The sequence below is a fragment of the Anopheles marshallii genome, chromosome 2, assembly GCF_943734725.1.
Source record: "Anopheles marshallii chromosome 2, idAnoMarsDA_429_01, whole genome shotgun sequence".
NCBI lineage: Eukaryota > Metazoa > Arthropoda > Insecta > Diptera > Culicidae > Anopheles > Anopheles marshallii.
The window spans coordinates 46246851-46267897 of NC_071326.1; the positions used below are offsets into that span (position 1 = coordinate 46246851).

Consider the following 21047-nt stretch of genomic DNA (forward strand, 5'->3'; position numbering starts at 1 on the left):
TGTTTTCGATTATTTAAATGTGATATGTGATGTAATCGTAGTTCTCTCATGGTAATATAAACCCTAGCAATAGCGTCTCCTCTACGAAGAGGTAACAGCAAACACCACACCATTATTCGAATAGTAAAACATATAGATATCATTGTCAGATAAAGATAAAACTAGCATTTCAGTGGATAATTTGAACAAATGTAAGAACGATAAACAAAACATGCGTATATTGCATCGCTTTTCCCTCTGAAGTGTGTGTGTGTTATAGAATTGTTACAATTGCTTTGATAGCGCAAAAAAAGCTTATCAAAGTTAGGTTAAATCAATTATTGTGTATCTGTGTACTAGCGGTGTACGCCTCTCTTGAAGCGCCGAATAATGACTTCATATCTGTTCGCTATTATACTATCGTTAAACGCGCCAACCCTCACAACGGTTCATGCAGTGCCATGCATCGATATTAGTGTGTAATTATCGTGGGAATGTATTCGTTTAACCGTCGCTAAGATTAAGAACCAAGAACTGCCAGTGATCGGTGAAGTATCGTTTAGTGATCCCACCACAATTTCCTTTCAATTAGTCCGTGTGGTGATTAGAACAAAATTGCGTACCAGATCAGATCACTTCCAAAGACACGAGTTATTAGAATGCTACTAAACAAACAAAGGGTAACTTTATCTGTTTCTGTACAAAATCAATTGCATCATGATGATGGTATATGATGATCTGAAACACAAAACCATAATGATACGGTGGATGATGAGAGCAGAACGAACGATGCTGAAGATACGATCAACTAGTTATCATAGCTTCAGCTCCAAATGAATCCAGCAGAATTTGATTTACTTTCGAACCGGAAGCCGTGTCATTTTAAATCGATGATTTTGGGCCACTCTAAGCCGAGCTAAATTATTATCCGTTCGAGCATAATCAACAAAGATACCGATTCATATCAGTTGTCAGGTAAAGCTTGCTGTTGTAGGCGAATGCCTTGCCACAGCATGTCGGACCTACCCACCAAAACTTTTACTTAAAACTTACACTTAGTCGCAACAAACCCCGATTCGCAATATTGTTTTCCAGTTAAGGTGCACCACGCGAAGTAAAAGCATTGTAAATAGCACGTTCATATAGCATGCGCTATGTTGCAACAGTACTATACATTTATATATTCGAATGCGTATATAAATTGACGCGCATAAGGTAAATACCACGTGTGTACAAATGCACTATAAATGAAGATGGTAAAGATATGCTCACGGCCGGCTAAAATTAAGTTGCTACAAAGCGAAGGTGGTGCATTCAATGAAAAAAAAGGTTTGCCTGTTAGAAACGTGTATTATGCGTATAAATAAATGTATGTTGTATAAAAAAGGGACCGAACGGCCACAGTATGCAAATAATCCGAATTAAGTGCTTGCAAATGTTACAAGACTGTAAACTATGAGAAGCATGTTTATTCACATTAATTTATGATAGACTAGCGCAATAGCTTCATTTGAAACAATACATATCGACAGACACACGGGAATGATTAAGCATGATTATCGTATTATGACGATTTGTTCGGTGGCACAAGTCGATGGTGATGTGCCCTCTCTAAACGGCTGTACCGTTCACAAAATCATACTGCTCTACGGTCGAACTGCTGGCTGGGCTGTTGAGAAAAAGCTGCGAGTGAGATTTGCGCCTTTCCTGTTCGATGCGATCCAGATCAAACACTGGCGACGGTAGCGTATGGTTGCGGTTGATAATCGTCGTTTCAGCATGTGGCTGCTGCTCTTGTGGCACGGCAGTATGGCGATGGTGCTGATGGTGAACGTGCCGGTGTGGTTGCTGCTGCACTACAGTAAGAATGGGACGCAACGCGGCTGATGTTGCCGTTTGACCGATCGGTGAAAACACGTGGGGCGACAGGATCGTTGGCCGGCGGAAGTCCTGCTGGGAAGATAAATCACCGTAACTCCGGTACATGTGCGATGAGGATGTAAGTTTATCCCTTAGCTGGGACTGCTGTTGTCCAGCGGTGGAAAGCGTGGATGTGTAGGCTGGTGGAGGTGGATCAAGATATTTGGGACAATGCGTTTTGTCCGCTGGTCGGATGTCCGGTTCGATATCAGTGTGCAGTGAAAAGTTCTCTCCGCTTCTGTGCCATCGACCAATTCTGGTATTCGACGAGAGATCTCCATGCGACACATTAACCCTAGACGAAGATAGCCCAAAGATTTGTGTTTATATTTCAAACTGACTTTAATTGACTTACCGTTCGGGTTCCAGTAAAAGCCCACTAGCGGACACACGCTTCCGCTCCAGTGCTACCCGTTCGCCGAAACCTCCAGTTTCATCCTCCGGCTCACTGGTTTCCATGTGGCGCTGCTGAAAGTTGCGGGGTAACGTTTGCCTATAGTCCACCGAACGTGCCCGCCCGATCGGATCCCGACGCCGCTTGTAGCGGCCATGTGCATCGTGCTCCAAATCATCCAACGAGTTGTCCGAATGTATGCGTTGCCGATAGTTGGACGCATAGGCGGACGGTTCATGGGCAGTCACCCTGCGTCTCGTGTCCGCCATCGAGTTGCGTCTTCGCTGTGAGGATCGGTTTCGACCTGCAAATGGCGACGATGGTTCCACTACAAACACGCTGCGGTAACTGCTGTCTCCGTTGCGTCCATCGCTCTCGATGTAGTAGATGTCTTTTGGCTTCGGTCGCGGGCCGACCTTTTTGCAGAACTCGTTGAATAGCTTTTCCTTCGATAGCTCCCGGGACAGGTAGTGGCGGGAGAGACCACAGATGTTGCTCAGTTTTTCATTGGCAGGCTCGTCATCACTACGCGACGGGGACCGGGAACGTGCCCGGCGATTGCGTACCGTGTCTTGCTCAGCGAAATCACCTACCGGTAGCAGATCTGTGCAGGTTGATACGCTTCGTGTTAGCTTACCCGTTGAAGACCAGTGTGAGAATTCCAGGTCTGCGATTGGTGATGGGCGATCCGTGCGTTGTCCGTCTCCGTTGGTACGCACACGCGATGGAGCGACCTGCCGATCGGAATATACCTGTGTCGGCTCCATGTAGAGTAGATCCGTGAGGCTCTTGGACATCCCATCGTTCGTCATGCGTCCAAAGGCGCGTCTGTGCAGGCGACAATCGACTTCGCCGTCATCCTGCAGCTGCTGCTGCTCGAAATAGTATCGCGGTGTGGTCTCACAGTCCAGTCCATCGTAGGGATAGCGATAGTCAACGATCGGTGGCCTATTCTGACCTTTGCCGAGCTCATCGCCCACGGCAGCGGGTAACTCGCGCCGATAGTGGAGATTGTAATGGATGCCACCGGAAAGGTTCTGATAGGTGTGGAAGCCCGATTGGCCACTGTCGTGCACACTGTACTCGTCCTGCTGTACGTTCGAGTAGATCAGCACGTTCAGGATGCCCGACAGCTCTGTGATGATGAACCCGAACACATACAGCAGGAAGCTTTGCCCGTAGCGGAAAGTAAACTGAGGCGCCTGCAGAGACGACCTTGGCCGCAGCTTGGAACCTATTTCTGCCTTCAGTATCGAGATGTACATTATCAGCCCAATCAGCATCAGCAACCCTAACCGCGTGGAGGGTAAAAGTCCACCAAGTGAAAGTCAGTTGCTGTTTGTTGCAATGCAAAAAACCACACACACACACACGAAAAGGGACACCTACCGGATATTATAAATAGCACCCCGGAGACGAAGTAGCAGATTTTGTGCTTCGTCGAGCACATGGCCACCAGGAACAGACCGTAGCTTACGATGAGGACACCGTTCGAGGCGAGAAAGAACGGTGACGAATGCGTTACGGTATCTGCAAAATAAGGAGGCCGATAATTATTGCCCCACCTGGCGCACCACCTCCCGGGCTGGGCTCCGGGATGCAGGCTCCGTTTCGCTGTTGGTGCTATGCTACCACCCTCCCCGTATTTTGCCGTATTTGAACGAGGTCGGTTATGAATGTGTCCTAAATTCGGTGCAAAATTCGTAAGAAAGTCCGGCTAGTCTCGGTACACACGTACATGCCGCCAAACGAGAATTCAAACGACAAGAACGAGTTTCGATTGGGAACGATGATTTTTGGGCAACATAAACCCACACACACACACACACCCGGAATCGTTCAACCTTCTGAACATAATTGGATTATCGGTGCATGATACTAGCCACCTGGCACACCGGAGCAAGAGAAAGTGTGTGCGGCGTTTGCTGGGAATCGCCGTTAGATAATGCTTACCCATGGCATTGGGTGTGGATTTTTATGCGGGGGAAATTGAACACTATCAATTTGAGCGCCTATATTCCAATTAGGCGTGTCAGCAACTACTAGCAGCAGCATTCTTTAGGCCGTTTTTATGACACGCATCAATGCCGTTAGGAAGTAGTGATATTTAGTATCCCTTTGATCATTCGATTAAAAAGATACTAAAAAAAGGCCGGTTTGGGGAGAAAGTTGAAGTTTCTTTGGAGAATGTTGAGAATGTACTTGGTAATGTGTTGGCATAAATCGTATCTCACCTATCCAGGGAGTTCGTGAGTTCTTCGGGCGTCCCACAAGGCAGCAATTTGGTCCTCTTTTTTCTCTGTTTATTAATGATGTTACCACTGTAGTCAGCGATTCGGAATGTTTGTTATATGCGGATGATCTTAGCCTGTGTATGATCTTGCCTTTCTATTCATAAGTGTTCGGCAATGTCGCAACTGTCCCATTGCTTGCAACTACAGTATATCAAGTATAAAACTTCAGGACTGCAATGCCATTAAGGACCTAGGAGTTACACTTGACCGCAAACTTCTTTACCACAACGAAATCGTCGATAAAGCCTCTAAAATGTTAGGGTTTTCTTCGAAGGCAGTCGAGTGAGTTCTCTGACCCACATTGTCTTATCTCTTTGTATAAATCACTTGTAAGATCACTACTTGAATTCTCTTCAGTAGTTGGGCGCTTGTCGTCTATTTTGTGGTCTAATAAGATCGAAAAGGTTCATAAAAAGTTGGCTCAAGTCTCATTGTACATCACACGCCACATCACATCTTACATTATCAATTATTGTAGGGGAGATCGATTCTCCGGAACTACTGAGTAGAGTCAATTTCAATGTACCTGTTCGTACGCTAAGATGCAATAGGACTTTGAAAACTGATCAAAACAGACGTGCGTATAGTGACAAGGTTCCTATGACGGCTATGGCTTCTAGGATAAATCAAAAAATTGACTACTTCGACTGGGACTAGTGTTAAATTAGGTAATTGGTGCTGCGTTATACTTGTCTCTGTTCTGTTTCTCCTAGTCTCTTAAGTTAGTTCTATAAGTGACAAGCCCGTCTGTTGGCCATTCACTTCGGTTTAAATATACAAATGTTCCAAATTTGGAGCATAATAGCATGTTAACGATCTACACATCTCTTCAAACTTCAAATATCCACTCCAATCACGACTGTACCGTGTGATGCATCAGGGCGCATCGTATCCGGAAACAGCAGTTTAATCTCATCTCCATGGCTGAAGATAGCCCTCGGACGGTCTTTAATTATAAGCATCCAATGCTGTCGTGCCGTACGACTTATCATTTGCCACATGTGCTTGCTCACGAGTCCATTGCAATGCTGCACAGAACCCCAACATTCCAGGAGTTCTAGGGAACGAAACGAATGGCCCACCGTGCGGTAGGAGTTTTGAGTTGACACATAAACAGTCAGGTGCATTTCTTTTGAACAGTGTTCAGCACAGCATCATGCTGTGCGGTGCGGTGTGGTGCAAAATAAGGCCCGCCGATTATAGCAAATGAAAAGGAAAATCTCGGTCACTTGGTCACTACCGGGTTGGCACGGTAAAAGGCTGTGCAGGGGTAAAAAGCCCACAGCAAGGCAAGTACACCACCGGTTGGTGGGCTAAAGCGCACCCATCACACCTAATTTGAGACTGGGTTGTCTCGACGAACCGTTCTAGTGTTGCCACACATCAAAAGGATTGTGACCATCGATAATTATATTACACCGTAATGAGGTCACCCAGGGTATCGATGTGCCCCGCAGGGTGGCGTTTGCAAAGATGCGGATGCTAAAACAGTGGCCCCATCGTCAGGAGTAACAGGTGTGTGCAGCGTTGCAGCGTGTATTATTGCTTCAGATGTGTGATTTTTACGCCGTAGAGCTAAAACATTGCCACGAGTAATCGATAACTGTAACGGAGATCAAACGCTAGATCGAGACATACGAACCGTGGGGCATTTCCGTGGTTTCTTTGTCTAAGTCTTCAAGTTCGACCTAATGCACCATCTATCCAGTTAAGGGCAGTCCAGGGCTCGCGGTGGTATTTATTGGTAGTGGACCAGGACCAGTTCCTTCCGATCGTCCAGAACAATCCGTAGATACAGGGCTGGCTATCTCAATTTCGTGGTAAAATTAAACTCTATCTAAAATTGACCTGTCATGGCAGACATTTCGACCCCTCATGAAGGTCAAGAAGAGGCAATTACATACCTCAGGATACAACCTAAGTACAGACCATTCATTAAACCAAGCTAAACCAAAAGAATTTACGGACGGAATTTTAACTAATGCTTCCGGGGGTTCTTTTTTACTGCTCATTAATGCCACGCACGAGACCGTTAACGCGCTTCTGGATGCACTCGAGACGTCACATACACCACCCGAAATACAGTTCCCCCGGCACACTTACAAGGAATTGCATTTGTCGAATCGTTCGGGTCCGGGCTGTACCCTTCGCTCGGGAAATAATCGATTTTGGAGCACTGGAATTCGTTCCCCACCGTCTGTGGCTGCGAGTGTCCCGCGACCGTACCACCTGTAGAAATCGAAGCATCGAAAGCAATAAAATCACACAAATTAGACACCGAGCATTCGGGGATTATTTTTTTTTCTTCCTCTCAATAGTCAGCTGGAAATTAGTGGGGGGGAAGGGGCAAAGGGTCACAAGGAAGGAAGCACAGAATAAATTCAACTACAGCATCCGAGGGGGCAAAAAGAAAGCATGGCAAACGAAATGGAAAAGAAAACTCCCACCGTCAAAGTGTCATTTCCGATGTGTCGGGGCGCTGCATCCGGTACGGTGCGGCAAGCACTTGTAAAATCAAGCCAGCTACCTTTATCGCCGGCTGGTAGAAACTCTGGCAGAATGTGCCACCACCATACGTTCCGGCGGGCAGGTCCTTTCGTTGCATCGTTACAGGTGTTAAAACCGAAACCACAACCAACCGTTCCATTCGCCCGGCAGTCTTTTTCTACCGATTTCCGATATCCGGTGATTACGCTGTACTGGTGCTGTTATCCCGGTGCAAGGCTAACGTTTTGCGCGGACTCATCCATCCGGTGCTGTTCTACTGCCACACTGCGTGCTACTGTAACGCTTCCCAAGCGTTCGGTCGCGAGGTTACTATTTGTGGAAATGATTTGGCATCACTGCAGGATGACTACTGTAAGACAAAACGCTAATCTGCAGAATTGTTGTGTGCGTGCAAAAATCAATTCAATCATTCGATTTCTGTCCTCTAAGCATCGGTTGAGGTTGTTTCACAACGGTTTCTGTTCCTGCCGTACCGACGAGAGATGTTTTGGCAAGATATTACCGATATCACCTAAGGCAAACACACCAATAGCTCGTTGGAGTGGACGGCCCCACTTCCGTCCAAAGCAGCACTAACACTGCCTTAAACCGAAATGGCACCGATGGCAAAATGAAATCAAAAATCAATTTTCCTTTAATGATTAACTTTGCGTGCACACGGTACACTATCGTTACGGGTGAGAGTTTCCTTTGTTTTACCGTAAGACATCGTCCATCACTTTCTTGAATCACTTCCGGACGACATCGATTCATCTCACCGCTCGTCACGTGCTGTTCAGGCGGATCCCCAACACGTTGCAGGCTCTCCGGTTTCAAATCTCAGTAAGCTATGAGCAGGAGTTTGGGTGATTTTTGTCTACTACGGGTAATTCAAGTGCTACATGCAAACTGAACCGGCACAGCGTGGTACATATTTGGTTGTTGTGGAACACCGAACTTACCGCTATACTTACTGCAGAGTTCCCAAAGCGAGGATTTGGTGTACTTGGTCAGAAAAGCACCGGTGACATCGTCCTTCGTCGCCGGTATCAAGTGTGGATGCTGTATGTTGAGCTGCTGGTTATGCAGAAGGCTGTTGGTGGTGGCACTGGTGGGTACCACCATCGTGCCAGCACCGTGCGTACTGCTGTTGTACGTAGTTATCGGTATTTTCTCCTCCGTCAGTAGCCACTGAGGTCCGACAACGGCAGCTATTACGAGAGCCAAAGAAAAGCTGCCAAACAGCGGAAAAAGGAATGTGGGATATTGGAGGTATGCTGTTGCTCAACGCATGCATATTCCTATCTTGCACACTAACCTCGACACAACGGGTGTGATCAACAGCATCCAGTGCTGACTCTTGCTAATTCCGTTCGATCCTTCGGAGTCGGATCCGCCAGCACCACCACCACCGCCAGACGATAGCGTTCCAAACGAGCAAATTTTCTTCAACCTCTCAAACCGACCCTCCTGCTGGGGATCGCCAATACTAATGCCGGAATCTTCCCGACATAGTCGATTACCAATCAGTGCCATATCACCGTTCGCCAACTGTTGCACTTCGATGCCATTGTCATCGTAATCGTTCGATCGTCGACCATAACCAATGACACGCTCCGAAACGGTGGGTAGCGTACGCGAGCCAAACATTACACCAGGACTGACCGGTTCCTGTGATCGCTGCGATGACTCTTGTTTGTACTCTTCCGCTGCAGTTAGTCCATTGTGAGGATAGCGTCTAAATGCGGGTGGATAGACGGCCGGCACACTCGTATCCATCAGGGACGGATCGAGACAATTTTCCAACGACGACATGGTAGAGGACGGTGCACGACGCTGCGCTGCCGTGTGGATGCGCATGCTGTAGAACTATTCACTTTCCAGGCTAAACCCAAAACTAAAGCTCCTGATTTACATAAAGCCACTCCCACGTACGATCACGCACAATATTGACGAGCACCGTTTAAAATGCGGCCACGTGCATCGGTGTGACGATGGCTTCAGCAGTACTACACACCTTGCAAAATGGTGGATGCACTTCTGCTGTGTACATCGACAACGACCGGAACGGAACTGAACGGATCGGTTCGACTCGCAGCCGAACGAACACGTGGTGGTGTGGTTTCGCGCGCGCCCGCTAAGGACACGACGAACGAACGTCGTGTGTCCTTCGCAAAACCGAACATAAAGCGAACATTATTGCTGCAAATGCTTTGCGATAGCACAATACCAAAGCGGTCACAGTAATGAAGCCCGTAAGTGATGGAAATAACAACGCAGCGCAGCGAATGAGTGAGTCACAACAATGAGCAAATATTTTAACTCACTCTTCTAACTCTCCTAAGAGTGAGTTAAGAAGTTAACACGTGAGATAACACGTGAGTGAGTTGCTAGTTACCGTGGAGAATAAAATCCCTAGGTAATTCCGAGGAATTTCTAGGTAATTCCGAGTCAGGAATGACAATGAACCACAGCAAGTGAGCGGAGTGATAATAAATCACAGCAAGTGAGCTGCTAGTCGCCACAGAGAATCGAATTCACATCTACCTCACAGGTGAGTTTTATTATCCGGAAGTGCTTTCAATTGCTGTGAGTGAGCTAAACACTCTTCGCAGCAATCCAAATTAACTTAACCCACTAGCAAGGGTTTGACTCACTCATTCCTTCTGATTCAGTATGCACACATAACTAATTTGAACTAATGAAAAAAAAAACAGATTAATAATATGCGAGAGTTTGTAAGTGTGTATGGGTGTGTGTCTTTATTTTTATGTTGTGTTCTTTAATTTTCCGTTTTGTTTTTAAAGATCTCTCCTTTCAATCGCACAGTTGTGTTGCACCTTTGGCGGCAACGTATGCGTTTAATTGGTGTGTGGTTTCTTATACGCTACACATATTTGCTCTTGTGATGTTAACGATCCGATCCGAAACAGGGAATTGTATTCTGTAGTTTTTGCTTTCCTAGGTTAGCTTTAGTTGACGTTAGCAGTAGTTTAAATTTCATTATTGTTCGATAAATGTGTCCGTGTCCATTGGTTGGTTCGTTAGTTTTGCTCCTCACTGCTCACCTTTGATACTCTATGGCGCTAGTTCGGTCATATTGTTTGCAGTTTTATTGGACGTTCCTTCTTAAGTTATACATCTTACTTAGTACACAGCATAACTAATGACGGTGGCATACTGTCACCTAACATATCCCGCCTTCAATATATTATCTCAAGCTTTTCTTCACAGTTAAAACTTATGCAAAACCTATTTCTGACTTTCGTATGCATCCCTTCCCGGCGGACACATTCCCCTATCCCAGTTCAATTCTCGCCAAAAACGTGCCGCTTACTACCACTATATTACTCGCGACGAAACAACTACGATAAAGCTCTTGCATTGTGTGTGTAGTGTGTGTATGTTATCTTACTTGTTTATCTCGTATTTATCGCTAAATACTTCCGTGTAAATAGTGCAGTACTATCGTGTTTTATCCACGGCTTTCGCTACCGTGAAGCTGGGCGGCCGGGTCTCAGAGCTCAAGTCGTCCACAATGCTCAACCACGAATGGTAACAAACAAAACCCTAGGATGTATCTTGCCTCTGCATGCTAAAATCGTACAAGGAATGATGAACCAAAGTTGCGGCCTTTGACGGCGAATTGTTGTGATCGGTTTACCGGCACGGTATGCACCTTGCCTGCGCTCTATTTTCCCACACAACACACACGATCCCCATTCTCGCGCGCGCACACCCACACACACACAGACACAGATACTTATTAATCTCTTTATAAGGCAACCATAGTAGAAAAGCGTAGATAAGTAGTAGCGTAGAAAATGTGTGCATCGCATTCGCACTCGTTCCCGCCGGGGGCACGCCATGTACCGCTTCTTAAAGGGCATTACATTGCTGAAGAACTAATAAACTAACAGGACGAACGTGTTTCTTTTTGTAGCTGGGGACTCCATTCGTTCAATGGCTACACCTAACCGAGAACCATTTAGCTTGGATGAACCGAACTGGATTTTAGATAAAAATTTGATGGGGAAAAATTTTGTTTCACGAAAGCACAGCTAAACATTCAACAATGGTTTAGAGGGATTTGTTTGCTATCTGTATCGCTAGGGGCTGCTAGGTATAAATTTAATACCACAAGGTAGTGTTATAAAGTTATGTTCCACCGAGAACATTCGCGGCAGCCGGCATATTTTGTATTCCTTTTAACAATTCAATTCAGCTAAAAAAAAATCCTTACTAGTGTGTAGTTGTCGCTCTTCTGTTTTGTCGGACAATATCGTTCATCCTACTATTGCTAGCATTGTTTTTTTTCTACCACTACTGCTATTACTACTAGTGAACGTGTGTTCTGGTGTGAAAAAGTTTAATCTGTTTAAAGGGTTTTTTGTTTGTTTGCTGTTAGATACGCCCCGTAAGTTTTGTTTAGGTATAGAGTTGCCATCGTGCCGTTTTGTCTACTGGTTAGCTAATCCGCTACTATTTCCATTAGCATCTACTACAATCCCGCTGCACTGCATCACAAAATGACTTTCATTGACAAATGAAAACCGAATCACATTTGACCAATGCTTCATTTCAACAACTAACAACAACCAACTAGGTAGGAAGTGTTCTACATTTGAATGTTATTTTGCTTCACTCATCTTATCTGCTAGCTCTGCTCTACCTTCAACTGCATTCATTTGCACATTCACTGTTACCTTACACCGCACGATTACAAAAAATGTATAATTCAAGGAATTCAACTCTTCCTTTACTACTTACATTCTATTAGTGTATTTGTGTGTTTGTGTGCTAGTATTGTTGTGTTTAGTACTAAGAGGACCTAACGTAATTAATTCCCGGTCAGAATAAATACACGTGTATTGTCCTAGTTTATGTGTTTTTTTTATGTGGTTAAAAAGATATAGATTGGTATTTTGTCGCTATTTACGACACCTACTGGGAAATCTCATTTGGGTTTTTTTTTTACTTTCCACTTTACTACACCAGAACAGAGCTAAAATTACTAATTCGCTGTGCCAAAATGCTACTTCATTATTGTCCACCCCTTACTTATGTATGCTAGGAATTTCGGTTCAATCCGTGGCTAAGTAGCCTCTAGAGAGACAAAACAACGAATAGCTGTGTTCAAGACTGCGCAACTCTGTTTTGTTTCCCTGTCTGTAAGATTGCAGTTTTACCAGTCAAAGGTACTAAAAGTCTATGGGTCGTGAAAGCAAACGAAATCGTACAAGAAGTTGTGTAGAAAGTGGTGGTAAAACCAAAACCATTAAAAAAAGAACGGGGCTTCAATCCGAAAGGCAAACGCGAACGCTGACTTACGAAATGTTTCCCTCTCGAGCGCACCCTAATTGAAACTTTCGTTCCAACCTTCCGCCGGTAAGTTGGTGGTAAATTGTGTGATACCATTGTTCGCCATCGATTCCAACACTTCGCTCACGTAAGCTGCAACATCCGTGTCACTTTTTTCTGCCAGCTGAATAAACGCGTGCTGCAACAACTTCCCATACTTGGGACGATCACGTTCGTCCTTGATTAAGCTAAAAGCCGTAGAAGAGAAACATATTTAGATGGGTGACATTGTCGCTTTCTACTCCAAGTTACTTACCAAGTATTTACAAAATTTACAAAATCTATAGAAAATTCCATCCCATTGTAGGTGGTACATAGTCGAGGGGGATCACCTTCAACGACCTGTGGGGCAAAAAACAATCGGAATCATTCTACCAGACTTAAGGCAATTTCCCCTGTAATGTACATACCTGTGAAAGCTGCTCAAACACAGAACCCCATTTCGGGTAAGGGAATTTGCCAGTCGCTACCTCCATTAACGTAATACCAAGTGACCACACATCACTGCGCACATCGTAGCCCTTGGCGCGTTGAGGATCGATACGTTCCGGCTGAAGAGTAAAAAAAAGATCACATGAACACACACAATTCTATCAATCTTGCATCGAACCATCGATTATCGATCCGTTCCCATCTTACCGCCATGTACGGTCGGCATCCTGCATCCTTCGTACGTGCGATCGAATCCACCAGCTGTCCAGAGATGCCGAAATCACAAAGCTTTATGTCCCCGTTACGCTTCAGCAGTATATTGCTCGGTTTTACATCCCGGTGGATGATTTTCAGCTCTTCCTTCAAATAGTTCAGTGCGCGTACGGTCGCGAATGTGATCTGCGCCAGTATTGGTTCCGGGATGCGGCTTTGCTGGCATTCGCAGATGAACTTGTAAAATTTATCGAGCGATGTGTCCATCAGCTCCATGCAGATCCAACAGTCACCTTCCTTGAACAGGGCACCGTAGAACGTGACTATGGTGTTGCAATCGTTGGATTTCATCACCACCTCCAGATCCATCAGCAGCTGCTTCTGTTCCTTTTCGTCCACTGTCGAGCGAATGCGCTTCACCGCCATCACCGTGCCAGTGTGCGTGAACTTCATCCGGTTGACCGCACCGAATGCACCGCGCCCTATTTCACCCTCGTCGAGCAGATCATCTGAGGTGAAGTCGTACATTTGGTTTGGTGCGATCTGTAGTTTGCCCGCCGCGGCCTGCATGCGTATGCGTTCCCGGGTCGGATCCGGTATCATTGGCGCCTGTCCACCCTGACATCCTTGAAAGCTGAGCTTCTTGGACGGTTTCCTTCGCTCTCCGTTCAATTCCAATGGTAGTGGCATGAAGGGACGTGCTGATGATGGAGTTGTTGCTTTTGAAAGTGAAAGGCAAAAGGGTTGTTGAGGTAGAGTTTAAATAAATGAACCTAACGGGCAAATCGGGCAACATGTCCCACGTTATTTTAAAATAGAAAACGTCGCCTTTACCTGGTGAGGATTGTGAACTCTGATCGTCTGACATTAGCGAGAGCCTGGCGGCGGTGCGTCCGATTGGAGTGGTGAATAGTTAATGATTAACCAGCAGCCCTTTCACCGCGGGGATCCGTAATATATTGTTACTTATTCACGCGGTGAAACATTCACTGCTAACATTAGTACGCTGACTATAAACGGGTTGCGCGTATCGTTTCTGTGGTAGAAGCTGGACGAATTTTACAACGATACGAGCGATAATGTGGAATTTGACAGGCACCACGACACCTGATTCACCTGGTCGCGGTGGTACGAAACTCGAAGGAAGGACGGAATGAATGTGGACGACGACGGTTAATACTGTGGTGCTTAAACGACAATCTACGACGGTGGCCGATGGCAACCACGGTCCAATCCGGCTCGACAACGGTTCCGCACTAAACGGGTGTGGATGGCAGTAGGAAAACACACAGTCAAATCACTTCGTGCGGGCGACCAGCAGAGAAAATATGTACCGTGGTGTTCTGCTGACCAGCACACACGCACAGTCTGCTGGAAAGAGCTGGTTTGTGGGCTTGTTTCTGATGCCACCGAATACCTTGCTGCGATGCCGTTGCTGGGCCAGGTCACTAGTGTCCCTTTTCTTTCGCTTTTTGTCGATGTCCAGCAAAGTTTACTTTACGTTTTTTACCCGTTTCGTGGTTGTTCTTTGCGATAGAATTCTCTACATTATCAGGTTCGGTAATTGTGCTCACTGTTGACAGTTCATATTTGTTCTGCGTGGAGCTTTGGCAGTAAATGTACTGTTCGTTTATTTTTTTTTTTATATTGGAAAAATGGGTAAAATGTTTATTCAAATTCCTCTTAGCGAGAGATTTCTATTCTCCATGTATATTTATCGCTCCATTCCGAAACAGCATCATTTCCATTTCATTCTGCAAGCAATGTGGCGCACGAAATGTGTGTTCGAATCTGGGGTTTCTGTATTCAAACTTCTCAGCGCATTGTTGCCGAACCCTGCATAGATGACAGGTAACCATTTGACACCGGTGAACGACCAGAATGAAAACAACAACATTTTGCGTAGCTTTGCTCTGCGCAAGCAATCGTATCTCGTACTTTGGCAAAATAATGTTGGCCTTGTGTTGAACGCGACGTCGAAAAACCATGAGTGCTTGCCAAGAAACGCTACTGTCTGAGGGCACGGGATGTGAACCGAACTCGGAATGGAACAACATGTGCCGGACGTGTTTACAGTCTGGCGTATCTCGTTCCATCTTCGAGCTGGACGAAAGTTTGCAGCTCTCCTACGCGGATAAAGTGATGCAGTGTGTAAATGTGACCATCCGTGCGCAGGACGATCTACCCAATCGAATCTGTTCGCAATGCATAGAAGATCTTAATGTGGCGTACCGGTTTCAGTTGAACTGCCTGGAAGCGAGTGCGTTACTGCACGGGTCGGACACATTCGATTGTCTTGAAGAGAAGCAACCCGATTTATCGCCGATCGTTATGCCGATAGAATCTGCTCCGGAAGATGAGGACCAAATTGCAATACATCTCGATAGCGGAATCATGTACACGTACAAACCACCGGCCGGTTTGAATGTGAAGTTGACTAGATCGTTTATAGGGAGCGAAGAAACCACAGCGAGAAATGGAAGTGATACAATAATCGATGAAACTGATGCAGGCACTCAGGAAGAAGCTGAAAAGTTTGATACTAAAACAAAGATGATGATCAACACATTACCAAATTCGAAACAAGAATCGAAAAACGATGAAGTAGAATACCTGATCTATCGAAAAGATGATCTGGATATCGTGGCAACGACAGCAGGGAATACTGAATTGAAGGTAGAAGTCCTGATGCAGTTGTGAGTTCTATTTTATTCCGTTCCTTATCATTTATACTCACTGATAATTGTAGGAATCCGTTTTTGGAAAACAAACGAAACCAATGGTGAACCGTAGTGCGTTCAACGAAAAGCGACATCATTCCATGGGAGAGGAAGGTGTGAAAACGTTACAAACCATCCGCAAAACAAACCGACCGAACGAGATGAAACCTACGATTGAAATGGTAACCTCACAGCCAGCCACAGACGGTACCGGTGTGGAGACGGTAATACGCATCAAACGTAACCTTGCCGGTCCTAAACCATCCTTTCTGTGCAAGATCTGTAATGTAACGTACAAACATAAACATGCGCTTGATACGCACATGCGACGACATCGGGGTGATCGACCACACAAGTGTGGATATTGTGAAAAATCGTTTGTCGTCGCGTTCGAGTTGCAGCGTCACGTGCGCATTCATACGGGACAAAAACCGTACAAATGTCAGTACTGTGATCGAGCGTATTCGGACTTTGGCAGCAAAACGAAGCATGAACGTACGCATACGGGCGAAAGGTAGGAGACCACTTTTTGAAAGATGATAATACAAACATGAATCAAATGTTATTCTTCGTTCACGTTTCTTTCCCTTTCCAGACCGTACGTGTGTGAGTTTTGTGACAAAGCATTTTCCTACTCTCACGTTCTAAGTAGTCACCGTCTCATACATACGGGCGTGAAGAAGTACTGGTATGACCATTTTATCCAATTATTATTTCCAAGTGTTAATTCACTTTTTCTTGTATCACAGTTGCCCCATCTGCGGAAAGCGATTTGCGAAATCACATCACTTAAAATCCCACTGTAACACGCACAGTTCACAAACGCTGATTGCGACCGGACAAGCGAAGGATGATACTGATGGACTACAAGCAGAAAACAACAGTATTAAGCAGGATACAACGCACGTCGTGTATTCGGAACTGTTGCAGGATGAGCTAATAGCATCGAACGACGATCAGGTTACAGTGCGCGAGAGCAGCACTCTGCTTGGACAGCAGCAACCGGACGGTGTGGTACTTGTCGATTCATATCCAGACACCGGTAGTGGATTGCTCACGGTCGAATGGCCTATGGTAGTGGATGGTGAGAAGGGAACGACAGCATCCGGGGTAACGATCGCATCGGAAGAGTTAGAAAGCGTATCCATAGTTAACTTTAGCGATTATATGATAAAAACAGAGGGTCTCGATGGTTTCATGGTGGAAGACGATCCTGTGGACGAAGAACCGTTGGTTGGGCGGCAATTGATGGGCCGATGATTGGTAATGGGATTTACCGTATGCAATAACCATGCGCAATACGAATGACTGATAAAATGTACAAATGGTTAATGTATGTAAATTAACCATGTATCGTTTGGATCTTCAGAGGAAATAACAGATCTGCTGATAATTGTTTGGCCTGATACATAGATGACGCTAGTAAATTTAAATCCACATCATTTTTAGTACCTAATGGCAAAGTGGCACTATTTCTCATGACTATTCACTCTAACACCACATTGCTGTCCCCTTGTTTCTTGGGTTTTGTGACATGGGATCTCAGTTTGTGTTTACCTTCGGGGCGTAGGATGTACGTGCAATAGTCAGCAGGAAAATTGGGAAAATATCAAACAAATCTTTACAAAAAGAAATTAAATTTTTGTAAAACATCGAATGTGGGTCAACTGCCTCCGAATTGTAATGCATTTTTCCCGTTTTACATCATTTTCGTGTGAAAATCCAGAGTAAAACGCCGGGCCGCCATCGTCGGATGCACCGATAGTCTATTATGCTGACTTTCTATCTCTCGCTTAACAATCGTAATTACATACTAGAATAAATATTAAGTTTGATAAAAAAAATCATTCCACGAGTTTATGTGTGTAAAATACGTGATTATGTTTTAATTTCACTGCATTATTCGTGATTCGATGTATAAGTTATTGCTTGTTTTTCAAGTACGATATGGTACCGTAATAGTTAAAATTACACGAGTAAAAGGAGGTTTTCGTTTAACTTTTGACCCTGCCTTAAGCTTGTTTCGTTAATTTAAACTTCAAAACATATGACTGATAAGTTGGTTATTACAATCAAATATTTCGAAAATCGTTTGTATAAACTGCTACCAGTTACACAACACTCCTTACATAAATAAATAATGGTAAAAAATATCAGCAAATTATCTGCAATTAGTAACATAAGAAATGAACTAAACTAGCCAAAGTGGGTTTGAGTGATTTGCCAGTACGTGTGCTATTACGATGAGTCCATCAGTTTCAAAAGATTTGTTTTGGCACTGCGCAAGTTAGGATCTAAGCGTAGCGCAGCCCGATACTGCTCGATCGCTTGAGAGTTCCGTTGGCCCCACCGGTGGTACAGGACACCGAGATTGGCACGGTACACAGCATGATCCGGACGGGCGGCAATGATCTGCCGGTAAAGTGCCTCAGCCGTTTCGTACTGGCCGAGCTTGCCGAACGCATTGGCACGGGTAAACAGGATGGCGGTGTCGTTCGGCAGGAAGGTAAGCGCGAGTGCCGATGTGCGTATAATGTCCTCCGTGCGGCCCCGATTATCGTACAGTGCCAGAATGTTGGCCCACGCTTTGCTATGGCGTGGGTTTTGCTGTATTGCTTCGCGCCAGTACCGCAATGCCATTGAGGAGTTTTGTTTGTCGATGTACTGAAAGCATAAAATAAACAAAAAAGATTCAATGCAAAACTATGGAAGAAATCCGTCCCACTATCACTTACCAGGTTACCCAAATTGTACAAACAGTTCGCATAGTTTGGCTTTAGCTCTAATGCTCGCTGATAACTAATCAGCGCTGCTTGGTGGTCTTTTCGAGCCGCTTGAACAATTCCCAGGTTCATCCACGCCGATGGAAAAGGTTCGTGTATTTCAATCGCTTTCCTTAGATGACGTTCGGCAGTATCCAGCTTGTGCATTTCCCGATACATATTGCCGAGATTCATGTGAGCCGCTTCATACTCCGGATGCAGCTCGATGGCGTACCGATAGAATGTGAAGGCAGTTTCACGATCTCCCTGGTCGGTTGCAAGTCGGGCAATGTTGTAGTACACTTTGGCATTCCTCGGACAAACACGCAACGCCGAACGAAACAAAACATCTTCCGAGGTCCACTCGTATGCACGGGATTGTGTCTTCAGGATGAACATGGTGCACAGGAAGCATAGCGGAATGTAGAATACGACGGATCGTTTAATCAATCGCCGGTAGCCTACCGCTAGGAGGTAGCAAAACCCGACCGAGGGAAGATACAGTAACCGTTCGGCAATTACAAACCCAACCCGTACAAATCCACAAGCCGGTAAAAAAGGAACAATGGTCAACGCTAGCGATATTTTAATTTCTCTTGCTTTGGATTCATTGCTCCGTAACGCTAGTATCGCTACCGTTCCGTAAAATAATCCGATGAGAAGCATGCGGCCATCGAAAATGCTTTCCACCAACGGAACGGACCCAAGGGCCCAATCGAAGCTTAACCTATCGGGACAAAGCAAAAGATACGAGTTGAGCCAGTACAGATAACTCTGGGAAAGTATTCGTGTGGTTGTACTGTTGGTCGCCCCCACTGGATTATCCATTCGATGGAACTTTGGACTTTCGAAGTCCATAATCCAAAAGCGCACCGCGACTGCAACCAGTGAAAGACTGGCCAGGGTAGTTACGCGTACCAAACAAGCCCGATGCGTTTGTAACAAATCACGCACAGGCATCCGCACGTAATGCCAATTGATTCTTTTCAGCAAATCGATTGCCCCGCACGCCACCAGAGCGGTCATGCCCGTTTCCTTGAACAGCATTGATACTATGGTGAGGAGGAAAAGAACCAGAAACACCAACACACTGTACCGGCGTTCGCTCGTTAACCAACGTTGGTATAACAACAGGACGGTAATGTATCCGATCGATGCTAGCAAATCGGCTCGTCCCACAATACCAACGACCGCTTCGGTATGCACTGGATGAACGGTAAAGACAAAGGCGGCCCAAAACGAAGTACGGAATGGGCCGGTATCGCGCCATACCGTTTGGTAAAGACGTAACACCAGCAGACACACGATCGTATGCAGGACAAGGTTAACCTTTTTCATGTGGCCGGCATTTAAACCTAGGAGACGATTTTCCAGCTGATAGCTTAGCACGGTCAGCGGACGGAAGGATTTATGGCTGGTCGGGTCGGTTAAATTGTTGCCCCAGAAATCGTGCCGCAACAGGGTGTGAAACGGGGTGGCCACGTTACGTACGTCGATGTTCTTTACGATTGCTGCCGAATCGTCAAACACGAACGTTCCGTACAATGCTCCGCCGTAGGAAAGTAGCGAGGCGGCGACAAGCAGTGCATACTGTGGAGCGCACGATCGGTAGGTTAGTAGCGAAACGATTTCGGAGCGTTTGTTTCCCTTACCTGTACCAAGGCGTGCTGGCGCAAGGAAGACATTACCGGGACTGGATCAGGCGCACTGAATAAACGACTCACAAGTTAAAATTGCTGGCATTAATCGTTTAGGATCATTGTTTCAACCGGGGGAAACAATCGAGTGTACAACACTACACTACTAAGGAATGGGGGTGATAAGTTTACGGGGTTAGTCGTCCCATCCCGGCGTTTTCGAGGCTGTTTTGCATTCAATTTGTGTTTGTTTTGTCTACAAAATTAAACACTTCGGACAGCTGGTACGATCATGGCACACACATTGACATATGATTTTGACAGTTATGAGCCGTTTCGAACATATTTTACGACGCAGTGGATACCGAGATGCAAAAATCGATTCATTTTCTGTAAAACCGTTCCTAATATTTAGGATGAGCATTGTGCTTGTACGTGCGAAATTTTGACTATAAATATAGGAGAATTTCACACATTGAGTAATATTTCTACTGACCATCCGCAAACAGTTCAAATTTGACAGCAGGCACGATTATTGCAGATTCCAGCGCGTTTTTTATTGTACTTTGAGGTGTGCGATGTTTTATATGAAATTTATCACAACTTAAAGGAATATGCACAATAAAAACATCTGCTGGGATGTGGATATGCGCTCAACTTAATTAGAATTAGTTAATTTTCGATAGTTCAATAATAGTTTGCAACATAATGTGTCACACCAGTTAGCCATTGGCCGGTGGCATTCCTGAAACGGAACGGAAAAGAACAGTGATTTTCCAACGTAGCACCTCACACACACCATCGCAGACAGAAGCGAAATTTACTTCGTGTGTGTGTCGTTAAGGATA

General features: G+C 45.4%; 4 protein-coding genes across 4 annotated transcripts; 1 reads left to right on the top strand and 3 right to left on the bottom strand.

Moving 5' to 3' along the window:
* Positions 1-1590: 1590 nt before the first annotated feature.
* On the bottom strand, positions 1591-8934 carry LOC128707393 (uncharacterized). Its single transcript, XM_053802345.1, has 6 exons — positions 8393-8934; positions 8037-8308; positions 6691-6816; positions 3683-3823; positions 2255-3584; positions 1591-2194 (listed from the first exon to the last, which is right to left on the bottom strand). Exons 1-6 carry the CDS (start codon positions 8932-8934, stop codon positions 1591-1593), a joined length of 3015 nt encoding a protein of 1004 aa, XP_053658320.1.
* Positions 8935-12430: 3496 nt separating this feature from the next.
* On the bottom strand, positions 12431-13948 carry LOC128710113 (dual specificity mitogen-activated protein kinase kinase 4-like). Its single transcript, XM_053805154.1, has 5 exons — positions 13915-13948; positions 13075-13799; positions 12846-12986; positions 12692-12777; positions 12431-12623 (listed from the first exon to the last, which is right to left on the bottom strand). The coding sequence occupies exons 1-5, from the start codon at positions 13946-13948 to the stop codon at positions 12431-12433; spliced, it is 1179 nt and encodes a 392-aa protein (XP_053661129.1).
* Positions 13949-15066: 1118 nt separating this feature from the next.
* LOC128707031 (zinc finger protein 669-like) lies at positions 15067-17060 on the top strand. Its single transcript, XM_053801975.1, has 4 exons — positions 15067-15762; positions 15830-16314; positions 16396-16488; positions 16550-17060. The coding sequence occupies exons 1-4, from the start codon at positions 15067-15069 to the stop codon at positions 17058-17060; spliced, it is 1785 nt and encodes a 594-aa protein (XP_053657950.1).
* Positions 17061-18038: 978 nt separating this feature from the next.
* On the bottom strand, positions 18039-20247 carry LOC128709206 (protein O-mannosyl-transferase TMTC4). Its single transcript, XM_053804190.1, has 3 exons — positions 20215-20247; positions 18536-20152; positions 18039-18464 (listed from the first exon to the last, which is right to left on the bottom strand). Exons 1-3 carry the CDS (start codon positions 20245-20247, stop codon positions 18039-18041), a joined length of 2076 nt encoding a protein of 691 aa, XP_053660165.1.
* Positions 20248-21047: the final 800 nt, after the last annotated feature.

Coding starts and splice junctions, on each gene's coding strand:
- LOC128710113 (XM_053805154.1), bottom strand. CDS start 13,948: ATGTCAGACGATCAGAGTTCACAATCCTCACCAG. Junction 12,987..13,074: donor GATGCCGACCGTACATGGCG/GTAAGATGGGAA, acceptor TTTACTCTTCAG/CCGGAACGTATCGATCCTCA. Junction 12,778..12,845: donor TGTTTGAGCAGCTTTCACAG/GTATGTACATTA, acceptor TTTGCCCCACAG/GTCGTTGAAGGTGATCCCCC.
- LOC128707031 (XM_053801975.1), top strand. CDS start 15,067: ATGAGTGCTTGCCAAGAAACGCTACTGTCTGAGGGCACGGGATGTGAA. Junction 15,763..15,829: donor ATACTGAATTGAAGGTAGAA/GTCCTGATGCAG, acceptor TGATAATTGTAG/GAATCCGTTTTTGGAAAACA. Junction 16,315..16,395: donor CGTACGCATACGGGCGAAAG/GTAGGAGACCAC, acceptor TTCCCTTTCCAG/ACCGTACGTGTGTGAGTTTT.
- LOC128707393 (XM_053802345.1), bottom strand. CDS start 8,934: ATGCGCATCCACACGGCAGCGCAGCGTCGTGCACCGTCCTCTACCATG. Junction 3,824..6,690: donor TTCGACAAATGCAATTCCTT/GTAAGTGTGCCG, acceptor CTTATTTTGCAG/ATACCGTAACGCATTCGTCA. Junction 2,195..2,254: donor CTTTTACTGGAACCCGAACG/GTAAGTCAATTA, acceptor ATCTTCGTCTAG/GGTTAATGTGTCGCATGGAG.
- LOC128709206 (XM_053804190.1), bottom strand. CDS start 20,247: ATGTCTTCCTTGCGCCAGCACGCCTTGGTACAG. Junction 20,153..20,214: donor GCCAGCACGCCTTGGTACAG/GTAAGGGAAACA, acceptor TGCGCTCCACAG/TATGCACTGCTTGTCGCCGC. Junction 18,465..18,535: donor TGTACAATTTGGGTAACCTG/GTAAGTGATAGT, acceptor TTATGCTTTCAG/TACATCGACAAACAAAACTC.